The sequence below is a fragment of the Salvia splendens genome, chromosome 8, assembly GCF_004379255.2.
Source record: "Salvia splendens isolate huo1 chromosome 8, SspV2, whole genome shotgun sequence".
Classification (NCBI taxonomy): Eukaryota; Viridiplantae; Streptophyta; class Magnoliopsida; order Lamiales; family Lamiaceae; genus Salvia; species Salvia splendens.
Genome location: NC_056039.1, coordinates 21440931 through 21467535, shown reverse-complemented (window position 1 = coordinate 21467535; position 26605 = coordinate 21440931). Strand labels below are relative to the sequence as shown.

At 34.9% G+C, this 26605-nt stretch overlaps 1 protein-coding gene and 2 long non-coding RNA genes across 14 annotated transcripts; all 3 read right to left on the bottom strand.

Annotated features, from left to right (window-relative positions):
* Positions 1 to 10021: 10021 nt before the first annotated feature.
* LOC121743442 lies at positions 10022 to 22180 on the bottom strand. 12 transcript variants are annotated; one of them, XR_006038266.1, is made up of 19 exons: positions 21346 to 22180; positions 21103 to 21193; positions 20538 to 20963; positions 20378 to 20433; positions 20154 to 20293; positions 19924 to 20061; positions 19801 to 19828; positions 19137 to 19680; positions 18235 to 18378; positions 18035 to 18144; positions 17898 to 17925; positions 17326 to 17815; positions 16607 to 16744; positions 15864 to 15960; positions 13044 to 15752; positions 10954 to 12948; positions 10813 to 10823; positions 10639 to 10708; positions 10022 to 10200 (listed from the first exon to the last, which is right to left on the bottom strand). It is a non-coding gene; the product is annotated as an uncharacterized LOC121743442 (long non-coding RNA). The 12 variants fall into 12 exon arrangements; XR_006038263.1 differs by having other exon boundaries at positions 10022 to 10718; XR_006038264.1 differs by having other exon boundaries at positions 10022 to 10708.
* Positions 22181 to 22338: 158 nt separating this feature from the next.
* LOC121743440 lies at positions 22339 to 24498 on the bottom strand. The gene is made up of 4 exons (XM_042136755.1): positions 24315 to 24498; positions 24075 to 24177; positions 23872 to 23989; positions 22339 to 22986 (listed from the first exon to the last, which is right to left on the bottom strand). The coding sequence occupies exons 1-4, from the start codon at positions 24379 to 24381 to the stop codon at positions 22969 to 22971; spliced, it is 306 nt and encodes a 101-aa protein (XP_041992689.1). The 5' UTR covers positions 24382 to 24498; the 3' UTR covers positions 22339 to 22968.
* LOC121743452 lies at positions 24499 to 26387 on the bottom strand. The gene is made up of 3 exons (XR_006038279.1): positions 26073 to 26387; positions 24684 to 24843; positions 24499 to 24548 (listed from the first exon to the last, which is right to left on the bottom strand). It is a non-coding gene; the product is annotated as an uncharacterized LOC121743452 (long non-coding RNA).
* Between the last annotated feature and the right edge of the window lie 218 nt (positions 26388 to 26605).

Genomic DNA, 26605 nt, shown 5'->3' with positions numbered 1-26605 from the left:
CAGCAGCTCTCGGCGAACTTTTGGTTGTTGGGCTTTTATAGATTAATTGGAAGATGGGCTCACTATTTTGTTTTGGAGGTTTTAAATGGCTAACTAGGGCTACGCCCTACTTAAACTAGTGCACTGATGGGGATCGTGAGCCGTCCCCTAGGTCGGCCGGTCCAGTGATCGAGATTGTGGCCACAGTCTCGTTTCACATGATGGTTCAGATATGGTATATGATGGGGGATGATGTTTGTCCGCGCGGACACTGTTTAATGGAAATGACTTTTTGTGCTTCCCGGTTCTTTTAAAGTAAAACCCGGGATTCACACGATGATGGCTTGACATATCTTAACGATGAATGTTTTTGGGCATGAGTTCACTGGGTGCATCAAGTACTCAGCCCCTGCATATGTTTTCCTTATATGCAGGTTGAGCGAGGTCGGGAGGCGGAGGAATGTTGAGTGATGATTTCAAGAACTGGTCCAGTTATTATTATGTCTTCATACGTAGTAGTAACTATGCTCTCAAAATGCTTCCGCTATCAAATGACTAAGAAACTCTGTTATTTTTATTATTGTCGAACTCTGTTATCATTTACTTTGAGACTTGGGTTTTATTGAAACGTTGACCGATTTAAATGAAATTTTTCCCTCTTTGTTTGTGAAGTTGTTTTGCCTTGAGGTGATTATTCCCCCTTCTTCCCCGCTTCTTGTTTCCCCCACTAGTCATGATTTCCCGTGCTTCCTATCCTTAGGAAGTGCGATCGTGACAAAATCCCTCTGACCCTAGCCTCGCAGCCCCTTTCGCTTGTTTGTTGTTTCCTCCCTATGTGGCTGCCTCGGTGCAAGAATACTCTTGCTGGACACTCTCCTTCACTCACTCGACTCCTACACTTTGAGTTGGTTATGTGGCTGAAATGTCAAGTTGAGTGGGAGGAAAATCCCATGAATGTGAAGGGTTTTTATAGACAAGTCTTGATGTACCTGGTGCTCTTAACATGGCTGTTATATCTTTGCTCTTATCTTGCTGCAACTTTAACCGCTTTCGGCACCGTGTGGGTGCTTAGTACTCCGGTTTATTTATGGAGTTTGTTCCTTGTGGTAGGTGCTTAAGAATGGCAGGGATTTGTAGTTGATATTCTCGGCAGAGTACCTACAGCCGTTGGGGTGGAAAGGCCGGCTGGACAAAGGCTAGGATGCAGGTTGCTGCACTACTGCGGCTGCCCCATTTGGGTGAGTCCCTCCTACTCTCTCTGAAAAGGTCTCACTTTCCATTTCCATTTGTTTCCTTCTGTTATGCAGCAGGTTTTTCCCTTTTAACTTAGTCTGCTAGTTGTCCTATTGGTCTTGCTTTAACTCAGGTTTTCATATTATAGGTTTTGGAGGCAATAGCCTATCTCGTGGTTTAAAATCTCTCGGTCCAAAGGTCGCTCCGGACTCGACGTGGTGCGTGACCTGGCTCGAAGGGAGAGCGAGTCCCCCTTTGTCTTTCCCATGTTTATACCTTTATTTTGTAGGCACAAATGTTTAAGTATATGTAATAGATTCTTTTAGAAAAAATCAAGTTCTTAGTATTTTTCTTGTATGAGTGTGTATTGTTCAATTGGAGAAATAAAAAAACGCGAATTCGTTTTAGTTTGCTCGTGTATCACTTTAGATTTTCTTTCTTTTGTGAATTAACAACACTACTTGTTTATGAAAAGAAAATAAGTACTTTCATTCCGAAGTCCAAAATTAGGTATTAGAATTTATTTGTTTGACTTTATCGTCGTCTTTCGGATACCAAAAGGGCGGTCATTACGGCAACTCCAAAAAGCTCGACTATACTCTCAAGTTGATCTCTCTCTCAATTAAAAGTATCGTTTTAAAGGGAATTAATTGTAGTGTTAGCTAAGTGCTTCTAACGTGCAAATCCTCTCTCGCTTACTTTGCAAGCCAAGAATTCATCATAGAATGTGTCATTCAAACATGAAATATTTTCCACTACTTAGAATAAAGCTAGCAATGAACAAAATGAATATTAAATAAATAGGAACTATATAAACCAGAATTCAAAAAAAATTTAGCTACTCATAGATAAATAAACTAAACCCGTAGTTTGTAGGGAAAACATAGAAAACATAAAAACTATGCAGATAAAACACAATGGATGAATCTTGTAGTCTTGATGTTCTCTCGAATCCAATCTTCAAACTCAAAATGTATGAGGCAAAGTATATGAACACTCAAATCATACATCATGCAAAGTTTACTACAGACTTGTTCCCTCCTCTAAAAAATGGTGAATATTTGGCTAAAAAGTGACAAAAAATAATATTCCAAGTAGAGTAAAATAGTCCTCACTTTTTCCTTCGAACCCAAGACACTTTTGACATTATTTTAGACATTTTGTCTAACTTCAACTCACTTTCTCTGACCTTTGATTTTCTTTCTTTTCTACACAACATTCCTTTCCTTTACTCTTTTTTTGTCTTTTGTATAAGCATCCTTTCTAGATCAAACACACTTCGAATTTCTTCTATTTCACAACATGTACTTCGACCTAAATTCCAACTCAAAAGGCAAATGATATGACTTTCCAAAAACTAATTGGTATGTGCGATATGTCCACAAATATCATCCAAATCTAGTGCCCAATCCTTCTGATTTATGCTCATAGTTTTCTGTAAGAATTTAAATTCTTTGAGCTGAGCTTTTGATGCTTTGTGGGAACAAATTGGAAGGATTGGGCACTACCTTTGGACAATATTTGTGGACATATCGCACTGCGTACAAATCTCCAATAGGTATATCTCTATACCAATTAGTTTTTGGAAAGTCATGTCATTTTCCTTTTGAGTTGGAATTTAGGTCGAAGCATACTGCACTGTATGCAAAAAATCTCCAATAGGTATATCTCCATATCAATTAGTTTTTGAAAAATCATGCCATTTGCCTTTTCAGTTGGAATTTAGTTCGAAGTGCATGTTGTGAAATAGAAGAAATTTAGAAGTGTGCTTGATCTAGAAAGAAGGCCGGTAGAAAAGAAGGGAGGCCTATGGAAAAAAATGAGAAAGAAGAAAAAAGACAAAATTTGTGTAGAAAAGAAAGAAAATCAAATGATTGAGAAAATGAGTTGAAGTGAGAACCTTCATTGCTAGAGTGCACGAGGCGTGCCAAACTTACTAAAAATGTTTTTCCTCACAAATATAGTTACAACTTTTGAATCATTAGTTATAGTAGGAATTAGTATATCTTAAAAGCCACCTATATTATTTAATCTATCTTAAATACATTTAATGACATTATAAAAAATAAACTCCAATTATTATTATTGTGTATCAACGTTTCATCCACCGTTTCATATTTAAATATAACTCATGGCTTAACCAATTTTCAAGAATTCCAACAAATAGATCGTGCATTTTTCTCATTCATATTAATTATGATTATACATTTATACACATATTAAACCACCAGACGTTTTAACAATCTATGTAAATTGTTACCATTCAAAGGTATTTATTCAATAATATCGTTTTTCAACTATAAAAACCATTAGAAATTAGAAGAGTCTAAGCATTTCAAATACAAAAGACTTAATTAAATACTCCCTCCGTCAGAGATAATTTGCCGCATTTTTCCATTTTCTTATATCCCACAAAATTTGTCACCCAAAACAACTACGCTGCACACTTTACAAAATTCACACACTATACACGAAATACTTACACTACACAAAACACACGCTTTTCAAATTATACACAAAATACACAAGTACAAAAAATATACACACTATAAACACACTAGACACACTATGAACAAAATACACCTACTGCGAACACACTTAACATAATATACACACTATGCACACTATATACTACACTATATGCACACACTTTAAACCCACACTATACACAAAATACTTACACTTCACACACTATACACAAAAATACATAAATACAAAAAAGTATACACACAAACTATAAACATACTAAACATACAAGACGAATTACGCACAAAATACACGCATTGCGTGTGCAATGTGCATAATATTCATGCATTGCACACACAAAATACACACTATACAAAATACACGTACAGAGTGCACAAACTATACATTACACAACACTACGCACAAAACACTCACTGCACACTCTATATACAAAAACATGATAAACAATATACATGCACTTCAAAGACATTTACACACTACACAATACATTAAACACAATACACAAAATACATTGCAGACAATACAAAAAATACACATGACCATATTACACAAAATGCACACAATACCCACACTGAACACTCTAAACAAAACACACACATAATACACAAAACACACGCTTCACACACTATACACAAGCACAAAACACACTAGACATAATTTACACGCTATGCACGGACACACACTATACACAAAATACATATACTATATATTATACACAATATACACTACACAATAAACACACAATATACAAAGTAAACATACTACACACACTATGTGTTGTGTGCATACAAAATACAAACAATGCACACACACACACAACATACATTATACACAAAACAAGCACACTACATACATTGTACACAAAACAATAAGACTACACACACTATACCTATACTTTACTCACAATATACACAAAATACCCACTCTCCATACTACACTATGCACACACTTTAAACATACACTATACACAAAATACACACACTAACAAAACACACACTTCACACATTATACACATAATACACAAGTACAAAAAATATACACATTACAAACATACTAAACACACTATGCATAAAATACACGCACTGCAAACACACTAAACATATAATATACACATTATGCACACATTATACACACAGATATTGACTATATTCACTAACACAAAATAGACACAATGCACACTCACACAACCAAAAACATAAATTGCGTATAATACCTACACACATAAACGCACACCATACACAAAATACACAACACACGGTACATAAATTGCACATAATAGACAAACTATACACAAAATATGAAAACACTATACACAAAATATACAAGTTAGACACACTAAATAAAACACACACAGTACATAAAATACACGCACTATACACACACATAAATACACACTTTAAACACACACTGCACACTATACAAATACAACTACTGCAAACACACTAAACATAATTTGCACGCTATGCATACTATATTCACACACTGCACAACTAATACACATTAGACATGGCACACATTACACACATTGATTGACACAATATTAACATGAAATACACGCAATGACAAACACTACACATAATATAAAAATGCGCTAATACACACTATACACAAAATACATGCACTATAAACACATACAAAAAATATACACATTACAAACATACTAAACACACTATGCATAAAATACACGCACTGCAAACACACTAAACATATAATATACACATTATGCACACATTATACACACAGATATTGACTATATTCACTAACACAAAATAGACACAATGCACACTCACACAACCAAAAACATAAATTGCGTATAATACCTACACACATAAACGCACACCATACACAAAATACACAACACACGGTACATAAATTGCACATAATAGACAAACTATACACAAAATATGAAAACACTATACACAAAATATACAAGTTAGACACACTAAATAAAACACACACAGTACATAAAATACACGCACTATACACACACATAAATACACACTTTAAACACACACTGCACACTATACAAATACAACTACTGCAAACACACTAAACATAATTTGCACGCTATGCATACTATATTCACACACTGCACAACTAATACACATTAGACATGGCACACATTACACACATTGATTGACACAATATTAACATGAAATACACGCAGTGACAAACACTACACATAATATAAAAATGCGCTAATACACACTATACACAAAATACATGCACTATAAACACATACATAAAATACACACAATGAACACACATACAAAAAATACAACCACATACACTACGCTACATATACACTATGCACAAAATACACACAATACCAACACTACACACACTAAACAAAACACACCATATACACAGAATAAACACACATAAAAAAATGCATACTCGACACCTTACAAACATACACTACACACATAGATCAAAAAAACAAACACTCTACTCACTATACAAAAAATAAATGTATTTCAAACACATACACACACTTCACACGCTACAAGCTTCACATACAGAAAAAACACACAAGGCACACTATAAACACACTAGATACAAAATACACGTACGGCGAACAAACTAAACATAAAATACACGCTATGCATACTATACAATACACGCATTGCGCGTACACTCAACACATAATATATATGTTGTACATAATACTCGGACTATACACAAAGTATTAACATTGGACACACTTTACACAAAATACACACATTGGACACACTACACAAAACACACACTATACATAAAATACACACATTGGACACATATATAAACACTAAACAAAATACACACACTATACATTAATTACACCTAATACACAAATTATACACAAAACACAGATACACACTGTAACGCACACACGCTACACAAAATACAAACGCTAAACACACTACGCACTATACATAGAATAAACGCACCGTACACACATAAATATTGTACAAAATACATATAATGCACACACATACTGTAACACTGCATAAATTACACAAAATACAAATACACACTACACACAACACTACATAAATGGCACATAATACACAAAATAACCAATACACACACATAACACTACATAAATTGCAGATAACACACAAAATACACAATACACACTACACACTATACATAAAATCAACATCAGTACAAATCAACATCAACCGAAATAGTAAACACACACTATACATGCACAACACACGCTACACACTCTCTACAAAAAGTCTACACAAACCCCACATACTATACACAAAGTATACATACTATACATATTTCGCACGCTAAACACTGAATAGAAACAAAATACATACACTTCAAACACAACTACACACCACAGTGTATACAATACATTTACACACAATACACAAAATATGGACAATGCACTACACACACTATACAAAACAGACTTACACATGAAGAAAACATATTGTATACCTTATAAACACGGACAAAATACATACTACATGCCTTATAAATTGCACACATGTACATAAAATACAAACCGTGTATTAGTCACACACAATACACACAATATACACTATATACAAAACAAAAACAAACACAAAATCCACAAAATAACCATAGTAACACAAACTACCCACTCTGCACACTACACAAAATGCACGCAATTTAAACATTATACACAATATAAATACACACTACAAACACACTATGCACAAGATACATGCAAACACATTAAACATAATATACATGCTCTACACATAGAAATACACACTATAGAAAACTACATAAAATCCACATAATACACATACTATAAAAAAAATACACATACACTACACAATACAAAATACAAAATACAAAATACAAACTACACAATGAACAACATACATAAAATAAACACCAATACAAAAAATAATGACATTTTACACACACAATACAAATTCACACAACACTACACAAAATATATAAACACATACTATATACAAAAAATATAAACACACTACATACACTAAACAAAACACACTATACACAAAATACATGAACTAGAAACACACGTATATAAAATACACACTGCACACACATACAAAAAATATAACCACATACACCACGCTAAATACATACTATTCACAAAAAATACACACAATACTCACACTGCACACACTAAACAAAACATACACTACACAAAATAAATATATTTCAAACGCATACACACACTTCACATCTACACACTTCATACACTATGTATTCAACATTGCACATGATACCCACTATATACACAAAGTTCAAACAGTGTGCTAGCACACTTTACACATACTATGCACAAAAATACCCATCCTGCATACACCTTACATAAAAGACACACGTCGGATGCATTGCACATAAAACTCACAAATACACCCACTATACCCAATATACATGCATTGTACACACACATAACACTACTATATAAAATACACAATGCACAAGCACTATAGAACTCTACATAAAATCCACATAATACACACGCATACACTTACACTACACAAAATACAAAATACAAAATACAAAATGCACAATGCACAATACATACCATACAAAAAATAAACACCAATACAAAAAATAAACACATTTTACACACACTTTACATACAAATATTGCACATTATACACACACTACACTATACATAAAATATACACACATTTTAAACACACACTAGATGCATTACACATAAAACACACAAATACACCGATTATACACAATATACACTCACTTTACACACACATAAACATTGCTATACAAAATACACAATGCACACACTATAAAAAACTAGATAAAATCCACATAATACACATACTATAAAAAAGATACACTACACAATGCACAATACACGATGCATAACACACCCCATACATAAATAAACACCAATACAAAAAATAAACACCATTTTACACACACTTTATACACACACTACAAATTCACATATTGCATTTTATACACACACTACACCGCATATAAATTACATTACACATATAAATTACATTACACATATAACACACAAATACACCAACTATACACGATATACACGCGGTGTACACACACATAAACACTACTATATAAAATACGCAATGCACACGCACTATAGAACACTAAATAAAATCCGCACAATACACAATACACAATACACAATGCACAATACACACCATACATAAAATAAACACTAATAAAAAAAAATAAACGCATTTTTCACACACACACAACAAATTCACAGATTCCACATTATACACACACTACACTATACATAAAATATACACAATTTAAACACACCCCGAACACATTACACGTAAAACACACAAATACATCCACTATGTACTACACACACTATAAACATAATAAAAAAGACATATTATACACAAAATACACATACAAAACATACATATTCCACACCTTATAAACACACACACACACAATATACTGCACACCTTATAAACATACAACACACACAAACAAAATACACACGCTGCAGTGACATATACACAAAATACAAACACTGTACTAGCCACACTATACACAAAATACACATAATACATACACTGCACACACACTATACACAAGACAAACAAACTCCACACACTATACACAATATACATGAGCTATACACACGAAATACACACACTAAATACTCATACACAAAATTTACACTGCGCGCACACACAAAAAATTAAGAACTTGTTCAAATGGCACGGATCCCGCTCGTACTTTCACATTGTAAGCACTAGATCTTGCTCATTACAGCCCGTCAAGCAAGCTGCATTTGTAACACAGAATTAATTTAGATTGTTAAATAAAAAAGGTAAGCATAAACATAATCTTAATGTTGTAGAATATCTTTTGTATCTAAGTGTTGCCCTAGCTTTCTACTCCCCCTACACATGGGAATCTGTCTTACTTTGGTTATGCAATTTATTCGCTTCTCCTAATTTGAATTTGCTATGTCGTTGTCGCACCACCGCTGCCCTAATACGCTATCTAACCTAATCTGATATGTTGCAGCTGTCGCAGCTGCACTCCTTTATTCTGTTACGTGACTTTATATAAAAGAAAAATTAGAAATGCTTGCAAATCCTCCAGTACAATTACAACTTCCCATAGCAGACCCCCAATGAGAATTTCCCTTCAATGTAACTAATTATCTCCCATATAATACACAACAAAAACTGAAGTTTTGAAAAGATGAGGACTAATTACAAAGGATTGGGAAAAAGAATTGCATTTACCTTCATCAGGAAAAACCTCGATGTGCTTTTGTTTCTCAGCCACAAAACTGTAGCAAGCATTTTGAGGCGTTCCTGGTCATCTTTATAGAATCTAAGGCTACTAAGGGGTGGAAACATATGCTATAATTAATAAATATGCTAAAAAAGATTAGAAAGCTCAGTAAAAAGATCAGTTTCTTCACTAAAGATAACCTCTCCAGACACAAAAGTGGTTGGGTGCTTGAATAATGACTGTGTACGACAAAAACAAATGGGTGTAGCTAACCATACAGTGCATATTCAAGACCTGTCATTGACCATAAGATTATGAAGGTTTTGTTCATTATCAATGTTTTGGATCAGAAATCATTTACTCATAGGCTTCCGGTTATAATATTTTCCAGAAAAGCTATACATGTGTTTTAGGCAATAAATGATTTTTTTATTAAGAGAAAAGTGCAATGACTTATGCATCATCAACAATATATGTTACATTCATGCTTTGGTATGTTTTAAAGAAAATAGGTTCTTAACAATGAAACACCAACAGCTATTAAGTAAAAATGATACAAGCTTATAAAAAAGATTTTTGTATGCCACAGATATAATAATAGAAAAAAGTATATCAGAGTAATCACCACGTCCAAAAGTATTTGAACTATTCCCATAATCTTCATTTATGTAGGAGAAAAAGGTACATTTGCATGTCGAAAACTAAATAATTGGGGAAAAGCTTAGTACAAACCTTGGAGACCAGAAGGGACACAAAGTAGAGCTTATAGAAAATGTGATAGGACCACTCTTCATGGAACAACCTGTACAATTCTTTACAGGTCAAATATGAAATCATGTCAATTCCAGTGAATCATAAATATGCAGACTAGGGAACAAACTCACTGATTTTGATAAGCATACTGACCTTTTGAAGGACTGCTCATAATTGATGAATTTGACATTGGATGTGTGCAAAATGGCAAAGCCATGTCAAAAAAATATAACTAAGAATAGAAAAAAATAATATATTTTCAAGGTTCAATTTGACCATTAAAAGAATGCTTACATGTCTATATTTTAGCACCACACATATTCCCAGCAGCAATGAAGTTGCTAGAAAATAGAGACCAGTCAACTTAATCTAAGAGCATAGAAATTGATTTTAACAACTTCGAAAAGAAGTATGTAATAAACATCATATGAAGGGGTAAATACATTCACAGGAAACTTAGCAAATTCTAAACTAATGTGGTTAAAACAGAGAGCAATGCAAGTAGATCATAGGTAGGCTAGAAAAATAACAGTAACATGGAATTCAATAGAGCTTCTCAACAAACTTTCAGAAATTCTAAACTAACTAATTGGAGCAATCACAACAGAATCTTAGCAACAAGAACGATAGAATTCAACCATTCTTCTATTAGCACTCCCATTTTTTTCTCTTTTAGCTCATTTTTGCAGCATTTTTCTGTTATTTCCAAACTCCATTTTCCCGTGAATTCATTTTCCTCCATTTGCTACACAAGTTTCAGAGAATTATGTTGGTATTTGTACAATTAAAGCTCAAAATAACCCATCATAAAGTGTCACAAATATGGCTCACCAAACCTCCTCACACTGGAAGTATGCTTTCCCTCAAACAAAGAGAACAAACTAAGGTATATGCAAGTAATTGTAAACATCTATGCTGAAGACTGTGAAGAACTGAAGGCTTGTTCAAATAACTTAGCTTGTGCATGATCATCAACTTCGTCAAGTATCTTCTGAATGGTTGGTAGAAGGTCTTCTGTGGGAACTGTCACAACCAATAGTGATAATGCAGTAAGTGCAAAATTCTTGTAGAATACAACAAAACCAGTGAAGTGATGAAAAAAATAAATGAACTAACACTTCTGTCCAAGAACAGAACCAAAGCTTTCTCCCCCTGAGTTTGATTTTATTTGTTCAGATTAATAGAGCGCCCACTCTAAAACCAAATGTCAACACTAACAATGAGTTGCTGAGAGCAAAATTCTATTTGTAAACTGAAAAATGCCAAACCTACTAGAGGTTCCCTTGCTTTATCTAAATTATTGGTTGTGTACAAATATTCCACAAAAGTACAATGACAAGTACACTAACCATCCCGGCATGATGTTTAATGCTGAATGTTCCACCTGTTTCTCCATTAAATCAACGGTTAGTACTGAAGTGATGCTGAAAGTTTAGCAGCATGTGTTAAATATGTAGCTTTGGCAGTATAGATATGAATCCAATAGGTGTCTGATCAAGAACACCATTGTAAACATAAGAGTAAGGAGACACAATTTGTTCAATACTAAAATATATCTATTCAACAAATTAAGGTAAAAGTCAGATATAATGGGTTATTGATTAACAGAAAATAACATTAGTGCCCCGTCTCCCCATCCCACACATAGACATAAATAGAACTATGCCAGTCAAAATGCTGCTCGGAAAAGGACAACCCTACTATACCATAATAAGAACACAGATCCCACACAATCTTGGTTGTTTTCAAAATCTACCCTTTTCCAGTCTATTCTATATAACTTATACTCTTGTGATTGTAAATATGTTTCACCAGCACCAATAGCAAAATTCCTACATTAGAATGTTTATGCTAAAATATTTGATGCACAATTTGCAAGGAAAGAAGTAAGCATTAGGTTTATTAATCATATAGATAATAAAGGCAGAAGAATTTACTTATGAATTCACAAATTGTAATCCTTGCAGGCGCTATTTTGAGAAGGAAGACAGAAGTAAATAAATTGTAAAGACTTTTATGTGTGATGCTTGGTTCTTGCTCAAGTTTTCATGAGATGTTGATTGAAATGGTTCTGGAGCCGCTCGTCAGCGTAACAGATGTAAAAAGTGCTGTTCTTCTGGTGGTAAAAAGCAATCAAAGACTACAAGTAGATTGATTAAAGTGGGTTGGTAAAGAAAGACTATTTACAATGGGATAAATCACAGCATACTATATATATATTGAGGAAAATATTAATCATTGTATACCTTAACTCCATGTTATCTTTCCCCGTGGAACTGACATGTTGATCTGCACCACAAGCCAGTAGGACAAGCTCACACAAATAAACAATGGTAGAGCATATCTTATGTCAATTACCTAAATATGAGGGAAAATCAACATACCATAAGTGTGACGGTTTAGCAATCAAAACATCCTGAAAATAAGCATTATGCAAGTAATATTGATCTTTGATTATGAACTTGTTCAAGTGTCAGAGATTTGGTGACCTCATCATTTCCTGCTCGTACCTTCTGCGCTGACATTGTAAGCATCAGGTCTCGCTCACTATAAGGCTGTCAAGCAAGTAGCATTTGTAACACCAGTAGATAGGGAAATTAACTTAGATTGTTAAATAAAAAGGTAAGCATAAACATAATCTTGATGTAGTATAATACCTTTTGTATCCAGGTGCAACCCTAACTTTCTACTTCCTACACATATGGGGATCGCTCTTACTTTGGATATGCAATTTATTCGCTTACAGAAAATGTGATAGGACCACTCTCCTTGGATACAGGTCGAAAACTAAATAATTGGGGAAAAGCTGAGTACATACCTTGGGGACCAGAAGGGACAACAGAGCAGAGCTTATAGAAAATGTGGTAGTGCCACTCTCCTTGGAACAACTGAACAATTCTTTACCGGTCAAATATGGAATAATGTCAATTCCAGTTAATCATAAATATGCAGACTAGGGAACAAACTCACTGATATTGAAATGCATACTCACCTTTTCAAGGATTGCTCATAATTGAAGAATTTAACATTGGATGTGCGCAAAATAGCAAAGCCATGTCAGAAAAATATGACTAAGAATAGACAAAAATAATATCTTTTCAAGGTTCAACTTGACCATTAAAAAGAATGCTTACAGGTCTATATTTTAGCACCTTACATATTCCCAACAACAATGAAGTTGCTTATATGAGGTTTGGTGTAAGCCACCACTTCCTTAAGGATTAAAGTGGACCTAAACACTAATATGGGAAACTAGAATTTTAAATATGAGAACTAGGAATAAGAGAGTAAACTGAATCTAACTAAGTGTGGGAAATCGAGACCTCCATCCTACTTTTGGAAAGCTTGAAAGAGAACACTGAAAGACAGAATATAACCTAAAAATAAACTTGGATTCAAAAGAGAGTGGAAATCATGTTTTAGGAAACTGTGGACATTAAACAAAAGTTGAAGCATGAAAGACAATGGGCTGGAAACTTCACAAACATGGCTAGAAAATGGAGATCAGTCAACTTAATCTAAGAGCATACAAACTCTTTAAAAACTTCCAAAAGAACTCATGTAGTAAACATTATATAAAGGGGTAAAAAAATGCAGAGGAAACTTAGCAAAATTCTAAAAATAGAGAGTAATGCAAGTAGATCATAGGTAGGCTGGTAAAAATATACAGAAACATGGAAATTCAATAGATCTTCTCAACAAAGTTACTGAAATTCTAAACTAACAAATTGGAGCAATCACAACAGAATCTTAGCAACATGGCGACAAAAGAACTCAACCATTCTTTGGTAGAGAAAAGAAAAGCTAACATCGACAAAGCTTTGTTCTGTTGTCTACTAGCTAGCAAGCATTTAAAAGTGGAAAATGAATTCAATATAACTAATTGTAACTGTCACAGATTCAAAGGGAAAAGGAGGATTTTTGTTTTCCTTACCGGTTGCTCGTCCACTTCAATTAGGGCAGAGCATTGCTTTTATACTTGGGGATTGAAAACTTCCTCTCCAAGGAATTGAGGTAGGGCTGATTCTGTAGATGGTCTCTCCTCTACAGATGTGGGCCAAATTGGCACTGTACAATTAAAGCTCAAAAATAACCCAAGATAAAGTGTTCCATAAACCAACGGTTAGTACTGAAGTGATGTTTAAGTTTACAAGCAAATGTTAAGTATGAATCCAATACATGTCTGATCAAGCACACCATAAGTTAAGAGACATAATTTGTTCGATACTAAAAACATATCTATTCAACAAATGCAAGTAAAAGTCAGACAAAAATAAAATAACAATTAGTAGATAATGTGTTACTAATTAACAGAAAATGGCTTTAGTGGCCTTCTCCCCATCCCACCCATAGACATAAATAGAACTATGTCAATCAAAATGCTGCGTGATAAAGGAAAACCCTACTATACAAAAATAAGAACCCTGATTACCTTCTCAAAAGGACCTACAAAATCTTGGTTGTCTTCAAAATCCTTTTCCAGTCAATTTCATCCAACTCATAATCTTTTGATTGTAAATATGTTTCATCAAAACCAATAACAAAATTCATATATCATAAGGGTTATGCTAAAATATTTAATGCACAATTTGAAATCAAAACAATTAACATTAAGTTGATTAATGCATTAATGATTCAGATAATTAAGGCAGAAAGATTTACTTATGAATTCACAAATTGTAATCCTTGCACGCTCTATTTTGTGAAGGAAAGACAGAAGGAAATAAACTGTAATAACTTTTGTGATGCTTACTTCTTGCTCGTGTTTGACGAGATGTTGATCGAAATGATGCTGGAGCCGCTCGTCAGCATAATTGATGCAAAACAGTTCATACTAAAAAGCCATTCTTTAGGTGCAAAAAAGCAACCATCCAACTAAGATTATTTAAAGTGGGACAAAACACACCATAGTATACATTGTGGAAAATATCAATCATTGTATACCTTAAGTTACTCAAATCCATATCAATGATCCTTACTGAACACCCCATATCACCTTTCCCCTAGGAAAGTGACAAGTTTATCTTCTCCACAAGCCAGTCGAACATGCTCACATAAATAAACATTGCCAATGCATCTCTTGTGTCGATTGCCTAAATATGAGGAGGGAAAATCAACCTTTTAAAAGTGTGATGGTTTAGCAATCAAACCAAGTTGTAAAATATGCATTATGTAAGTAATTATTGATCTTTGAAATCATGAACCTGTTCATGTGTCAGACATTCGGTGACCTCCGGGCTGATCTTGTCAGAATCAGGTCTTTCTCACTAGAGCCAATCAAGCCAGTAGCATTTGTAATAGCTGTGGATAGGGAAATTAATTTATATTGTTAAATCAATTGATATGCATAAAACTAATCTTGATGTTGTAGAATATCTTTTGTATCTAGGTGCAACCCTAGCTTTCTACTACCTACACATATGGAAATATCTCTTACTTTGGATATACAACTTATTCTCTTCTCCTATATGTCTCTATACTTTAAAGCTTGTCTGGCCTAATTTGATATGTTGATGCTGTCACAACTGCTCTGCCCTATTCTGTTCTGCCACTTTACTTTAAGAGGAAATAAAAATGCAAGCAAATCCTCTAGTACAATTATGAGTTTCCCATAGTAGATCCCCAATGGGAACTTCCTTTCAGTATAACTACTTATTTCCTAAAAAAATATACTTCCTCCGTCCCTAAAGAGTATGCACTATTTCCTTTTTCGTCCGTCTCCAAAGAGTATGAACTTTCAATTTTGGAAACTTTCATCTCTCTAATGAGGTGTTTAAAAAAAATTCTCTATCTATCTCCCTCTTACTTTACCAATAATGCATTAAAACCAGTGCCGAACCCAAAGTTCATACTCTTTGGGGACCCTCCAAGTATAACAAAACCCGAAGTTTTGAAAAGACGATGACTATTAAAAGAGGTGGGAAAATGGATTAGAACATGCAGATACCTTCATCAGAGACAACCTTGATGTGCTTTTGATTATCAGTTACAAGAAATGATATGTTCCCAGTCACAAAACGGCAGCAAGCTTCTCGAAGGCATGTTTCTAGTCTTCTTTACAAATTCTGATAGAATCTAAGGTTCCCTAAGGAGACAAAAATATGCAGGAATTAATAAATTGTGCACAGATAAGAAATATACTAAAAAAATTAGAACATTCTATAGAAACTATGCTTGATTTGGTCTTCTATTTAGCCCACCGGTCCAGAAAGACATTGTATTACTCCCTCCGTCCCACTCTGAGTGGAGCATTTCGTATTCGGCATGGGATTTCATGTAGTGTTGTTTTTTGAGTAAAGTGGAAAGAGAGGGAAAATGTAGAGAGTGATGTTTCTATTTTTAGAATTGTATTAGTTAGAGTGGGAACATCCCACAAAAGAAAAGTGTCACTTAGAGTGGGATGGAGGGAGTATATCTTTTCATACACAAGCCTGCATCTCCCTATTATTTTAGTAATCACCTACCATGATAACAAATAACATACCCATTTACTCATTTTAGCATGTGAGGAAGCAAGGTCAATAACTTAGGGTAACATACATCTTAGTCGTCTTACAACAAATTCTGAACACCTTTCCACACCCCGTGGTTATTTTAAAAGGGCAATAAGCATTTAGCATTTGAGCTCAAAATTCAAAATAAATAATGAAATGAAAGCAATCATACCAAACAAATTAAGGGCAAACTAAGCCTACTTCTGTTCTTCATCAAAGCACTCATCCAGGATTTAGAGAATCCCAAAATATCTGTCAGGGGTGTTGTTAACTCTGTTGAAAATCCCATCTTCATCGCCTTTATTAGAGAGAAAAAATCAAGCTGCATTCTCTATCGCAAGCCCTCATAAGTAGATGAGAGATCCTGTGATGTCAGCTAGTGGTACTCCACAATGCAGGCACTAGTTTTCCCTTGTCAAGTATGCATTCTCATTTGCCTGTCTTGATTTCTCTTCTTCCCTTGCATCTCCAAAACTGTGTCAGCCTCATTCCTCTCCTATTTCAACCCTTTTATCCTCTGTAACGGTTTTTGAGGTTACTGATTTCATCTTCTCCAACAGCTCTTTTTCATCTTTCTTTGCTTGCATCTCTTTCTTTTCTATCAGCCAACATCCTCATTTTGTCCCTCAACAGAGTACCAAACCAAGTGGTAGCAAATAAATCTAATCACACAAACACTATTTATTATAAACAAAGCTACAGCAAAGAGAAAGGAAGAATATAATTACAAAAACTGCAGCTAACCTGATAATTATAGCTTGGCTTACTTCATCTGTAAATATCAAAAGTTAGCAAAATGGAATGAGAAAATTAGGAAGTTGCCGAACCAATATGTTAAAAAGACAAGCATTTCTCCAGGTATTTAAGGTATTATATAGTACCTGCTATCGTTGCATTGCATGTTGCATCAGCAAGCTACTTGCTATATCATCCCCATATAGCTGGATATTTTAAATGGATTGACTGACAATAATATAGGGCCTGCCATTCTCTATGCAAAGCAAAGACAAGAAAATTGTTTAAGATTAGAGGCAATCAGTATAAACAAACAAAATGAAAAGGTTCTCGAATAGAGAATTACATTTAAATTATCTTGTAAATATCTATACTGAAGATTGTGAAGAACTAAAGGCTCGCTCAAATAACTTAGTTGTGGAAGATCATCAACTTAGTAAAGTATCCGAGGATTGGTTGGTAGAAGGTCTTGTGTGGGAACTGTCACTACCTGTAATGATAATGCAGTAAGTGCAAAGTTCTTGTAGAATGCAACAAAAGATGTGAAGAGGTGGAAAATCAGATGAACTAACACTTCTATCCGAAACTAGAACCAAAGCTTTCTCCCCTGAGTTTGATTTTATTTGCCCTAAACATAAAAATTATTCAAATTAGGGATTATAGTGTTCAACGAGCCATTGCTTTTCACACTAAGAAAACTATGATTACAAAACGATGGAGTTGTAGTGCTACCTCAAGAGCAATGATTGTAAGAGGGCTGAGAAAAGAGACTTGGCAAGAATATGGCTAGCTGGGATAACATGTGTTGGATGTACATTGAATGGAAACAAGGCTCAAACATGGTTATCCTAGTTGCCCTCGATGCCTATTGCATATTGACCATACCTCATGAAGAATACATGCAAAATAAAGTCCTTCAGAATAAAGTAGAGAGTGTTTTACATCAAGGCTCAAATTTCACGTAATGTAGCTTTCATCCAACTTAAACTCAATATTCCATCATTCTTAAATCACTCAGCTGTTAAAAACTGAACTCATCAAACAAAAGCACGAATTAATCATCTTTGAAGGTACACTAGGTCCGACTTGCTACTAAAACATGTACACAAAAATACAAACAAAAGCAAGACAATAATGAACACCTCCTCCCACTAAGGGCGTACTTGCAAGTTGGGCTTAGTGTGGAAGAAGACTAAAAACACTGACCAACCAATAAAAAGAAGAATAAAAGAAAAGAAAGGGGGTCACCTTGTGTTGGTCAGCTTCTGCACGTCATGGGATCTGGAGCATGTCCTAGACTGGGCAGTTTCTCTTCTTCCCTTGCATGTTCAGAACTGTGTCAGCCTATTCCTCTCCTACTTCAACTCCTTTTCTCCCTTGTAATAGTTCATGAGGTTGTTAATTTCATCTCTCCAACAGATCTTTATCTTCTTTCTTTGCGTGCATCTCCTTCTTTCTTTCTTTCTTATTTTTAGCATCTCCTTCTTTCTTATCAGGCAACTTCCTCATCTTGTTCCCCCCTATGTCAGCCTCATTCCTCTCCTATATCAACTCCTTATCTCCCTTGTAACAGTTCTTGATTCCATCTCCACCAACAACGCTTTATCTTCTATTTTTGCATGCATCTCCATCTTACTTTTTTTTCTTTTTCTTTTTTGCACCTCCTTTCTTTTTTTTCTTTTTTTCTTTCTTTTTTTCTTTTTTTCTTTTTTTGCACCTCCCTCCTTTCTTATCAGTCAATTTCCTCATTTTGTGCCCCTTCCGTCCACTCTCTTAACCTTTTCAGCTTAAACTTCAAACCAGGTACCAAACAAATAGTGGTAAATAAAGTTAATCACGCAAACACTATTTATTACAAAGAAAACTACAGCATGCTCTAAGGAAGAATATCATAACAAAAACTGCAGCTAACCTGATAATTATAGCCAGGCTTACTTCATCTGCAAATATCAAAAATAGCAAAACGAAAAGTGAAAATTAGCAACTTGCTAAACCAATATGCTAATAAGGCAATCATTTCTCCGTTATATAGCACCTGCTATCCTTGCATTGTATGCCGCATCAGCTACAACATAAGCATGAGGAGTGTCCAAAAGCTTCTTTCTTTATCATCCCCATATACCTAGACATTTTTATATGGATTGACGGACAAAAATCCAGAGCCTGCCATTCTCTATCCAAAGCAAATACAAGAAAATGATTTAAGATTAGAAGCAATCAGTAAAAACAAACAAAATAAAAAGGATCTAAAAAATAGAGAATTACATTTAAATTATCTTGTAAATATCTATATTGAAGATTGTGAAGAACTAAACGCTCAAATAACTTAGTTGTGGAAGATCATCAACTTAGTCAAGTATCCGAGGATTAGTTGGTAGAAGGTCTTCTGTGGGAACTGTCACAACCTGTAATGATAATTTACAGTAAGAGCAAAGTTCTTGTAGAATGCAACAAAAGATGTGAAGAGGAGGAAAATCGGATGAACTAACACTTCTATCCGAAAGCAGAACCAAAGCTTTCTCCCCTGAGTTTGATTTTATTTGCCCTAAGCATAAAAATTATTCAAATTAGGGATTATCGTCTTCAACGAGCCATTGCTTTTCACACTAAGAAAACTGTGATTACAAAACGATGGAGTTGTAGTGCTACCTCAAGAGCAGTAATTGTAAGAGGGCTGAGAAAAGAGACTTGGCAAGAATATGGCTAGCAAGGATAACATGTGTTGGATGTGTATTGAATGGAAACAAGGCTCGAACATGGTTATTGAAAAACAGTGGACATCTCTGGAACTGATCAACAGTAAAGTAGAGCTCTCAACAAAGGAACGAGTTTTGCTTGCAGCGCAGCCCAGCAGCAGAATTTAGATGAGCAAGCAGTACGAGCAAACTCAAGTTTGCAATCTATAGAAAACTTGGTCCCGTGCTAGTTGATCAAACTGTCGTAGACAAACACAACTGCTGGAATAATAGTTAAAATTTTGGGTGTATCACAACATTTCCAGAGAGGTTATCAATCGAGGAAGATGTGTATCAGTGGATGGATTCCATTCATCGGTGTCAACTCTGTTTGTGATTCCTGCAAGGTCACATGTTATTTCTAATTAAAACCAATTAATTTCGTTGATGCAAACAAGCCTTTATCGCCTCACTTCTTTTGTTTTAATAGTTATTACGTAAATCAAGACATTGATGCAAAGGATATTATCATTAGTTACCAGCTGAAATGAGTGCTCTAGAAATTATCTCAGTCGCCTCAAATAGGATTGGCACACAGCTCTTTAATCTGACTCAAATAGAAATTCTTTCCTACATACAGACAAGAGAAGGGTTACAGGTATAGTAGAACATGTAGAAAGAATCCAAGGAAATAAAATAATAAATTGTTGTATGCATTCCACTTCCTACAACTAAACAAAAAATTATATCTAAATGTATGTACAACGAAGAGAATGACTAACCACACATCCTGGTATCGTGATCTTCAGATTTTGGAGACAGCAAGACCAACTTAATATCGAAGTGGTCAAAACTGACTTGGAGCAGTAATACGATACCCTCCATTCCATTGTATACTCCGAGGAACAAGTTAGACAATTACCCACTCACATCAAACACCCCCATAACTTAAGTCTTGCTAGCCCTCGAGCAAGTTAGACAATAAAGCACAGTCAGAAGATATTAGATAATCCTCTCCTTCAAGTCAAGATAACGAATCAGTAGGGAAATTAGGTCGACCATGAATTCACTCGCAGGTAAAACTTTCGAACAAGAATTGTACACGAACTAATTCCTTAAGACCTAGGCATCCCATGTTTCAATATAAGTTCGAGTTGTGTCTTGGGAGTCTCAAACCATCGTTACTAATTCCTAAAGGGAAGTTCTTCCGGCTATTCTTTATTTTAAGCACATAAGATCTTTCTCCCAAATTCAAGCAAAATTCATCGCTCACAAGTCAATATGATGCATAAATGAAAAGGTCTTATTCATTGGGATGTAACGGGGCTTTTGGTAAAGGTGGGATAATATATGGTTAAGTAGCTTACCACCATTCTTAAAATACTAGCACATCCATCACAACATCTTTCACATCTCAGTCAATGCGTACAAATTTCTCACAGCTCAACACCCAAACATGAGATTTTTCGACCATCTAACCAAGTGACCATCTAACGAAGTGACCATCTAACCAAGTCAACTTATTCTTTTGAGCTTTCTTTTATCATTTCTATTTTTCGCTCGATATTTTTTTTCTAGCCTTGGCTTTTTTTTACTCAAGAAGGCTGCCTTTTATTTATTTTTTTTCTAGCCTTGGCTTTTTTACTCAAGAAAGGCTGCCTTTTTATTTATTTTTTTTCTAGCCTTGGCTTTTTTTTACACATGAAAGGCTGCCTTTTTAAATATTTTTTTTCTAGCCTTGGCTTTTTTTTACTCATGAAAGGCTGTCTTTTTTCTTTTTTTCATAGCCTTGGCTTTTTTTACACATGAAAGGCTGCCTTTTTATTCTATTTTCGTTTGAAGTGACAGCTTTTCACTCACTTAGTATCTCAGTACAAATGAATACCACCTAATGAATGGTCCAAAACTTCCATCTTTATGTTGCCACCATAATACCCTCCCAAGGATGTGCTAGTACTTTAATTTTGGTGACTAGGGAAGAAAATATAGGCCAACAAATGGATATAATAGGTAAGCTGATATAGTGACATCAAAATTTTCAACAAAGAAATTAGGCTTTTGGGCTCAAACTGGCTCACTAGGGGTTTATGCAGGGTCATGCATGTGATAATTTGGATATGAGGCTTTTATTCCTATTGCCTAAATCATTTTTATGCACCAATATCAACAAGATTGCAACTCATAAAGCTCTCATTCAGTCGATCGGCCCTATGACTTTTTCAATTAATTTTTCAAAACCGGAATTGTTCTCTCTCCTTAGCTCAAGAAATCGGACAACAAAGAACACTGTTATCACTTATTTGAAGCATGGGAAACCTAGGACTCCAGAAGTTAGTAAGCAACAACTAAGTTTGCAGATCAACCCATGAGAAAAATGAAGTCTACACTAATAACCCCTTTAGAAGTTAGCTCCTCCTCAACTCCTACACAACAAATACAAAACAAACAAATTCAATTATATAAATCAGCTGATAAATAAAAATAAAGAAATGAAGTACAACATAAGTAACAAGTAAGTGCATATTCAAAAGTATCAACTTAAATACAACCTAATATGTTGGACAGCAAGTTCTAGATAAAGAATCCAACAGAATTTGTAACCTTTTCAGAAGCTGCTATTCATACTAGTGCTTCATTATCTAATGCAGGCACACATATGTAGAAATATATGAAAATGAGGTTTTATCATCCAAACAACTCATTCTAATAACATGGAAAAACATATAAATCTTAACAAAATAATAAATACATTTTGAACATTAATTTTACATACAATGTAGGATTGACATCATTCCCACATCTAAACCAAGGCCGGCATACGAAATTATACAATGCATCATTGGAGAATTAGTGCGTACTTTGAGCAAAGCAAGAACAATCTGCTTAAGCTCAGTTCTTTGCAACCAGTTATATAAGTAGTAATTCACCTACATAGGAATCTAATGCCCATGATGCAAACTAATGCAGCTTTAGACAAGTAATTAGCTCATTATCTAACATTCATACCATATTGATGTGGATTCTTCAATTGAAGTCTAGGTAAAACGCATGATCATATCAAGAGTTGGAAAAGTGAGCATTCTAAAAGTTTTAGGCTCATTCCACCACGTCATTTTAGAAAAAAAAATACCACATAATAAGTTGACATCAACATATTGGAGGATACCAACTTAGATAATAGTAAAATAAACCTATAACTATAGTTTGTAATTTTGTACTCCCTCCGTCCAACCATAAGCGAGGCAATTTTTTGGGCACTAGATTTAAGAAACTGACATTTAAAGAGTTATGGCACGTAGTATATATACCTTCTCTGAGATGGTATGGTACATATCTAATGCATCACCAAAGCTTATAAGTGGCTTTTGTCCCAGGATGCTCGGAAGACTGAGCTGCATTAGTAGGATGTGCAGCATTTCCTGGTTCCTACGTGAATAAAATGCACAAGGTAAAAATGTGCACAAGGAAATAACGGCTGATATGTAACAGAATGTAGTCACTTTTGCGTAACTGGAAGGTTCCATCAGTAGCTGGGTAAAGCATGAGAGACTGAAGGAATGATGTCGTTTTCGGAGTTTGTGGACCATCACCAATTGAAATGTGAGATGAAGGAACTGAAAACGATTACCATAATTTTACTAATTTGATTACTTTTTTGTTTTTGTTGCTCGCAGGGTTTACTCATAGGAAAACAACAACTAATAATTAATAATTGATATGAAAATCAAAAGAAACCATAAACTAAACAAACCTTGTATGGGAATCTGGGATCCAACAGGTTCTATATCGTCAGAGCCAATTTCCAGTGTCTGGGGCATAGCACCAATTCCAATGCTAACAAGGCCAGATGAGTAAATGCTACCACATGCTACCACTTATTTGGTCAGAAGTAGAGATGCAGATATCATGGAAAATCCACCTCCTGACTAAGCGGGGGGAGAAGTAGAAATACATTTGAGCTCCGGGTGGGTGGACCGATTCTGGCCTAGAAAACAGAAAATATTGCAAATAAAATGACAAAATTAAATGAGATACAAATAAAGATCACAAAGATGAACTAGAGACTATATATCTGGCCACGTGAATCAACTAGATGTCCTAGAATTTTTCAAAGAATCACCTCATAAACTCGTTGTGAATGTGATAAGTGGCCTGGCTTAGCACAAAGAGCTCATTTGACCTTGCGCATAAAGGCTGGCATAAGAAAAAGTGGCACAACACTTCTCTGTGCTTTCTCCAAACAGAAATTTGTTTATCTATTTCCCCATCAATCGTTTGGACTGCATGTAAACAAAGTTACAATGCAACAAGGACAAAATCCAAACAATATGAATTCCAAACCCATACACAATGGACTAAATTAACACAACACTTTGAACAAATTTTTATCAGTTATTGCTAGTATTATTGCTCTAATAAGTAAATCCCACTCAACCGAAAAAACATCAACAAAATCCACATTTAGCACAGAGAAAATATCAAGAGACCATTGTAACTCTCCACACTGTAAATCATGTGGCCTTACCATTTAGGACCTACTTAGTATACACTGGAAGGAACTTCATCATCCAGTTGGTTAAAAGTGCGTATGTTTTTCAGACATGATATAAATCAATGATTACATGACACGGAAACATGCAAGGCCTATGTATTTCTTTAATCTTGATAAAGGCTTCCAAATTTATTTAAACTAAATCATGAAACCTACCAGTGAAACAAAAGTCACAAGAAAGCCTTAATTAACTTTTCTTCCAGAAACAGATCAAAGAGAGAGAGTAAAAGACGGAAATATAAGAAATGCACTTGGTCTTGTTTAGAAGCAGCATAAATTCATTTTCCCAACCTTTTCACCGACTGGTGTATTAATAGGTCTTGTAATCCATATTCACCGGCTGGTGTAGTTATTTCACTAGCTATGCAATTAAGCATTCCAGAATTTGATCAGATTGGCCTAAACATCTATCGATGTAGAAAGATGGTGGAAAAAATCAGATTTCACCAAGGAGAAGCACATACCATTTTCTAACCATTTTCTAATCGAACAGATCACACTCTGAGAGCTGAGAAAGAAACTAGGAAAATTTAGCCAGTAGCCACACTCATTCGAACAAGGATTAACAAATTAGTGCACAAAATCATTTACTTCTCAAAATTGGACGGACTTTATCCAACACAGAGAAAATGCTCAAGGCAACACTACTAGGTACAGCCCTACTCATCTAGATAAAGATGCTCCCCTTATTTAGTAATTTCAAGTAGAAGAGGGGATCTTGTTGTGTTCATTGGTCAAACTCAACCTTTTCTTCTTCTCAAAATCAACTCTAAATGCACAATGTAACAATACTAAATTAGGTGATGCTACTATGGATTCAGCAGCCCTCAGCCACACTGACCTAAACCATGTAATCTAAGCAAAAACGTAATCAATCCATTTAAAACACCCCCAAAATGATGAACAAATTGATCTAAACTATACAAAGAAAAAAAAAAGAAAATACAAACTGATTACCTGAAGACGCGGTGGCTGTTGAGAGGAACGGCGGCGGAGGTTTAGCGAGAGGCTTCTCGGTGCGGCTTGACTCTCCATTCTACTCGGACTATAATCACTGACGGACCCAAGTGGGGTCGGCCGACCCCACCGCCAGCCACCGAGCATTGCCGGAAAACTTGAATAATCGACCTTTGACCTCCGACCCCACGGAAGGTCCACCTCCTCCGAATCCTTCAGTATTTGAAGATAAACAAGAGGGGAATAAGAAAACTTGTTGTGAAGACTAGAGGAGGAATATGGGGAAGTCCGGAGGCAGAAAAGTTCAGAGTTCTTCCTTTTTTCAAATCGAGGGCTCACTAAATGAGTCGAGGAAGACAACCGTTTCTTCCCTTTTTTCAAATCCAGGCTCACTTAAAAAGTTAATGACTGATTTAATTGAATAAGTAAATTGGTTTGATTGTTATTGTTATTTAATGGTCATTCCCCTTCTAATTCTATACGTAATTTTCATTTTTTTATTGGCCAATCCATTGTAATTCTATTTCATTCAA

Coding starts and splice junctions, on each gene's coding strand:
- LOC121743440 (XM_042136755.1), bottom strand. CDS start 24,381: ATGCCCCAGACACTGGAAATTGGCTCTGACGATATAGAACCTGTTGGA. Junction 24,178..24,314: donor ATCCCAGATTCCCATACAAG/GTTTGTTTAGTT, acceptor AATCGTTTTCAG/TTCCTTCATCTCACATTTCA. Junction 23,990..24,074: donor GCTACTGATGGAACCTTCCA/GTTACGCAAAAG, acceptor TTATTCACGTAG/GAACCAGGAAATGCTGCACA.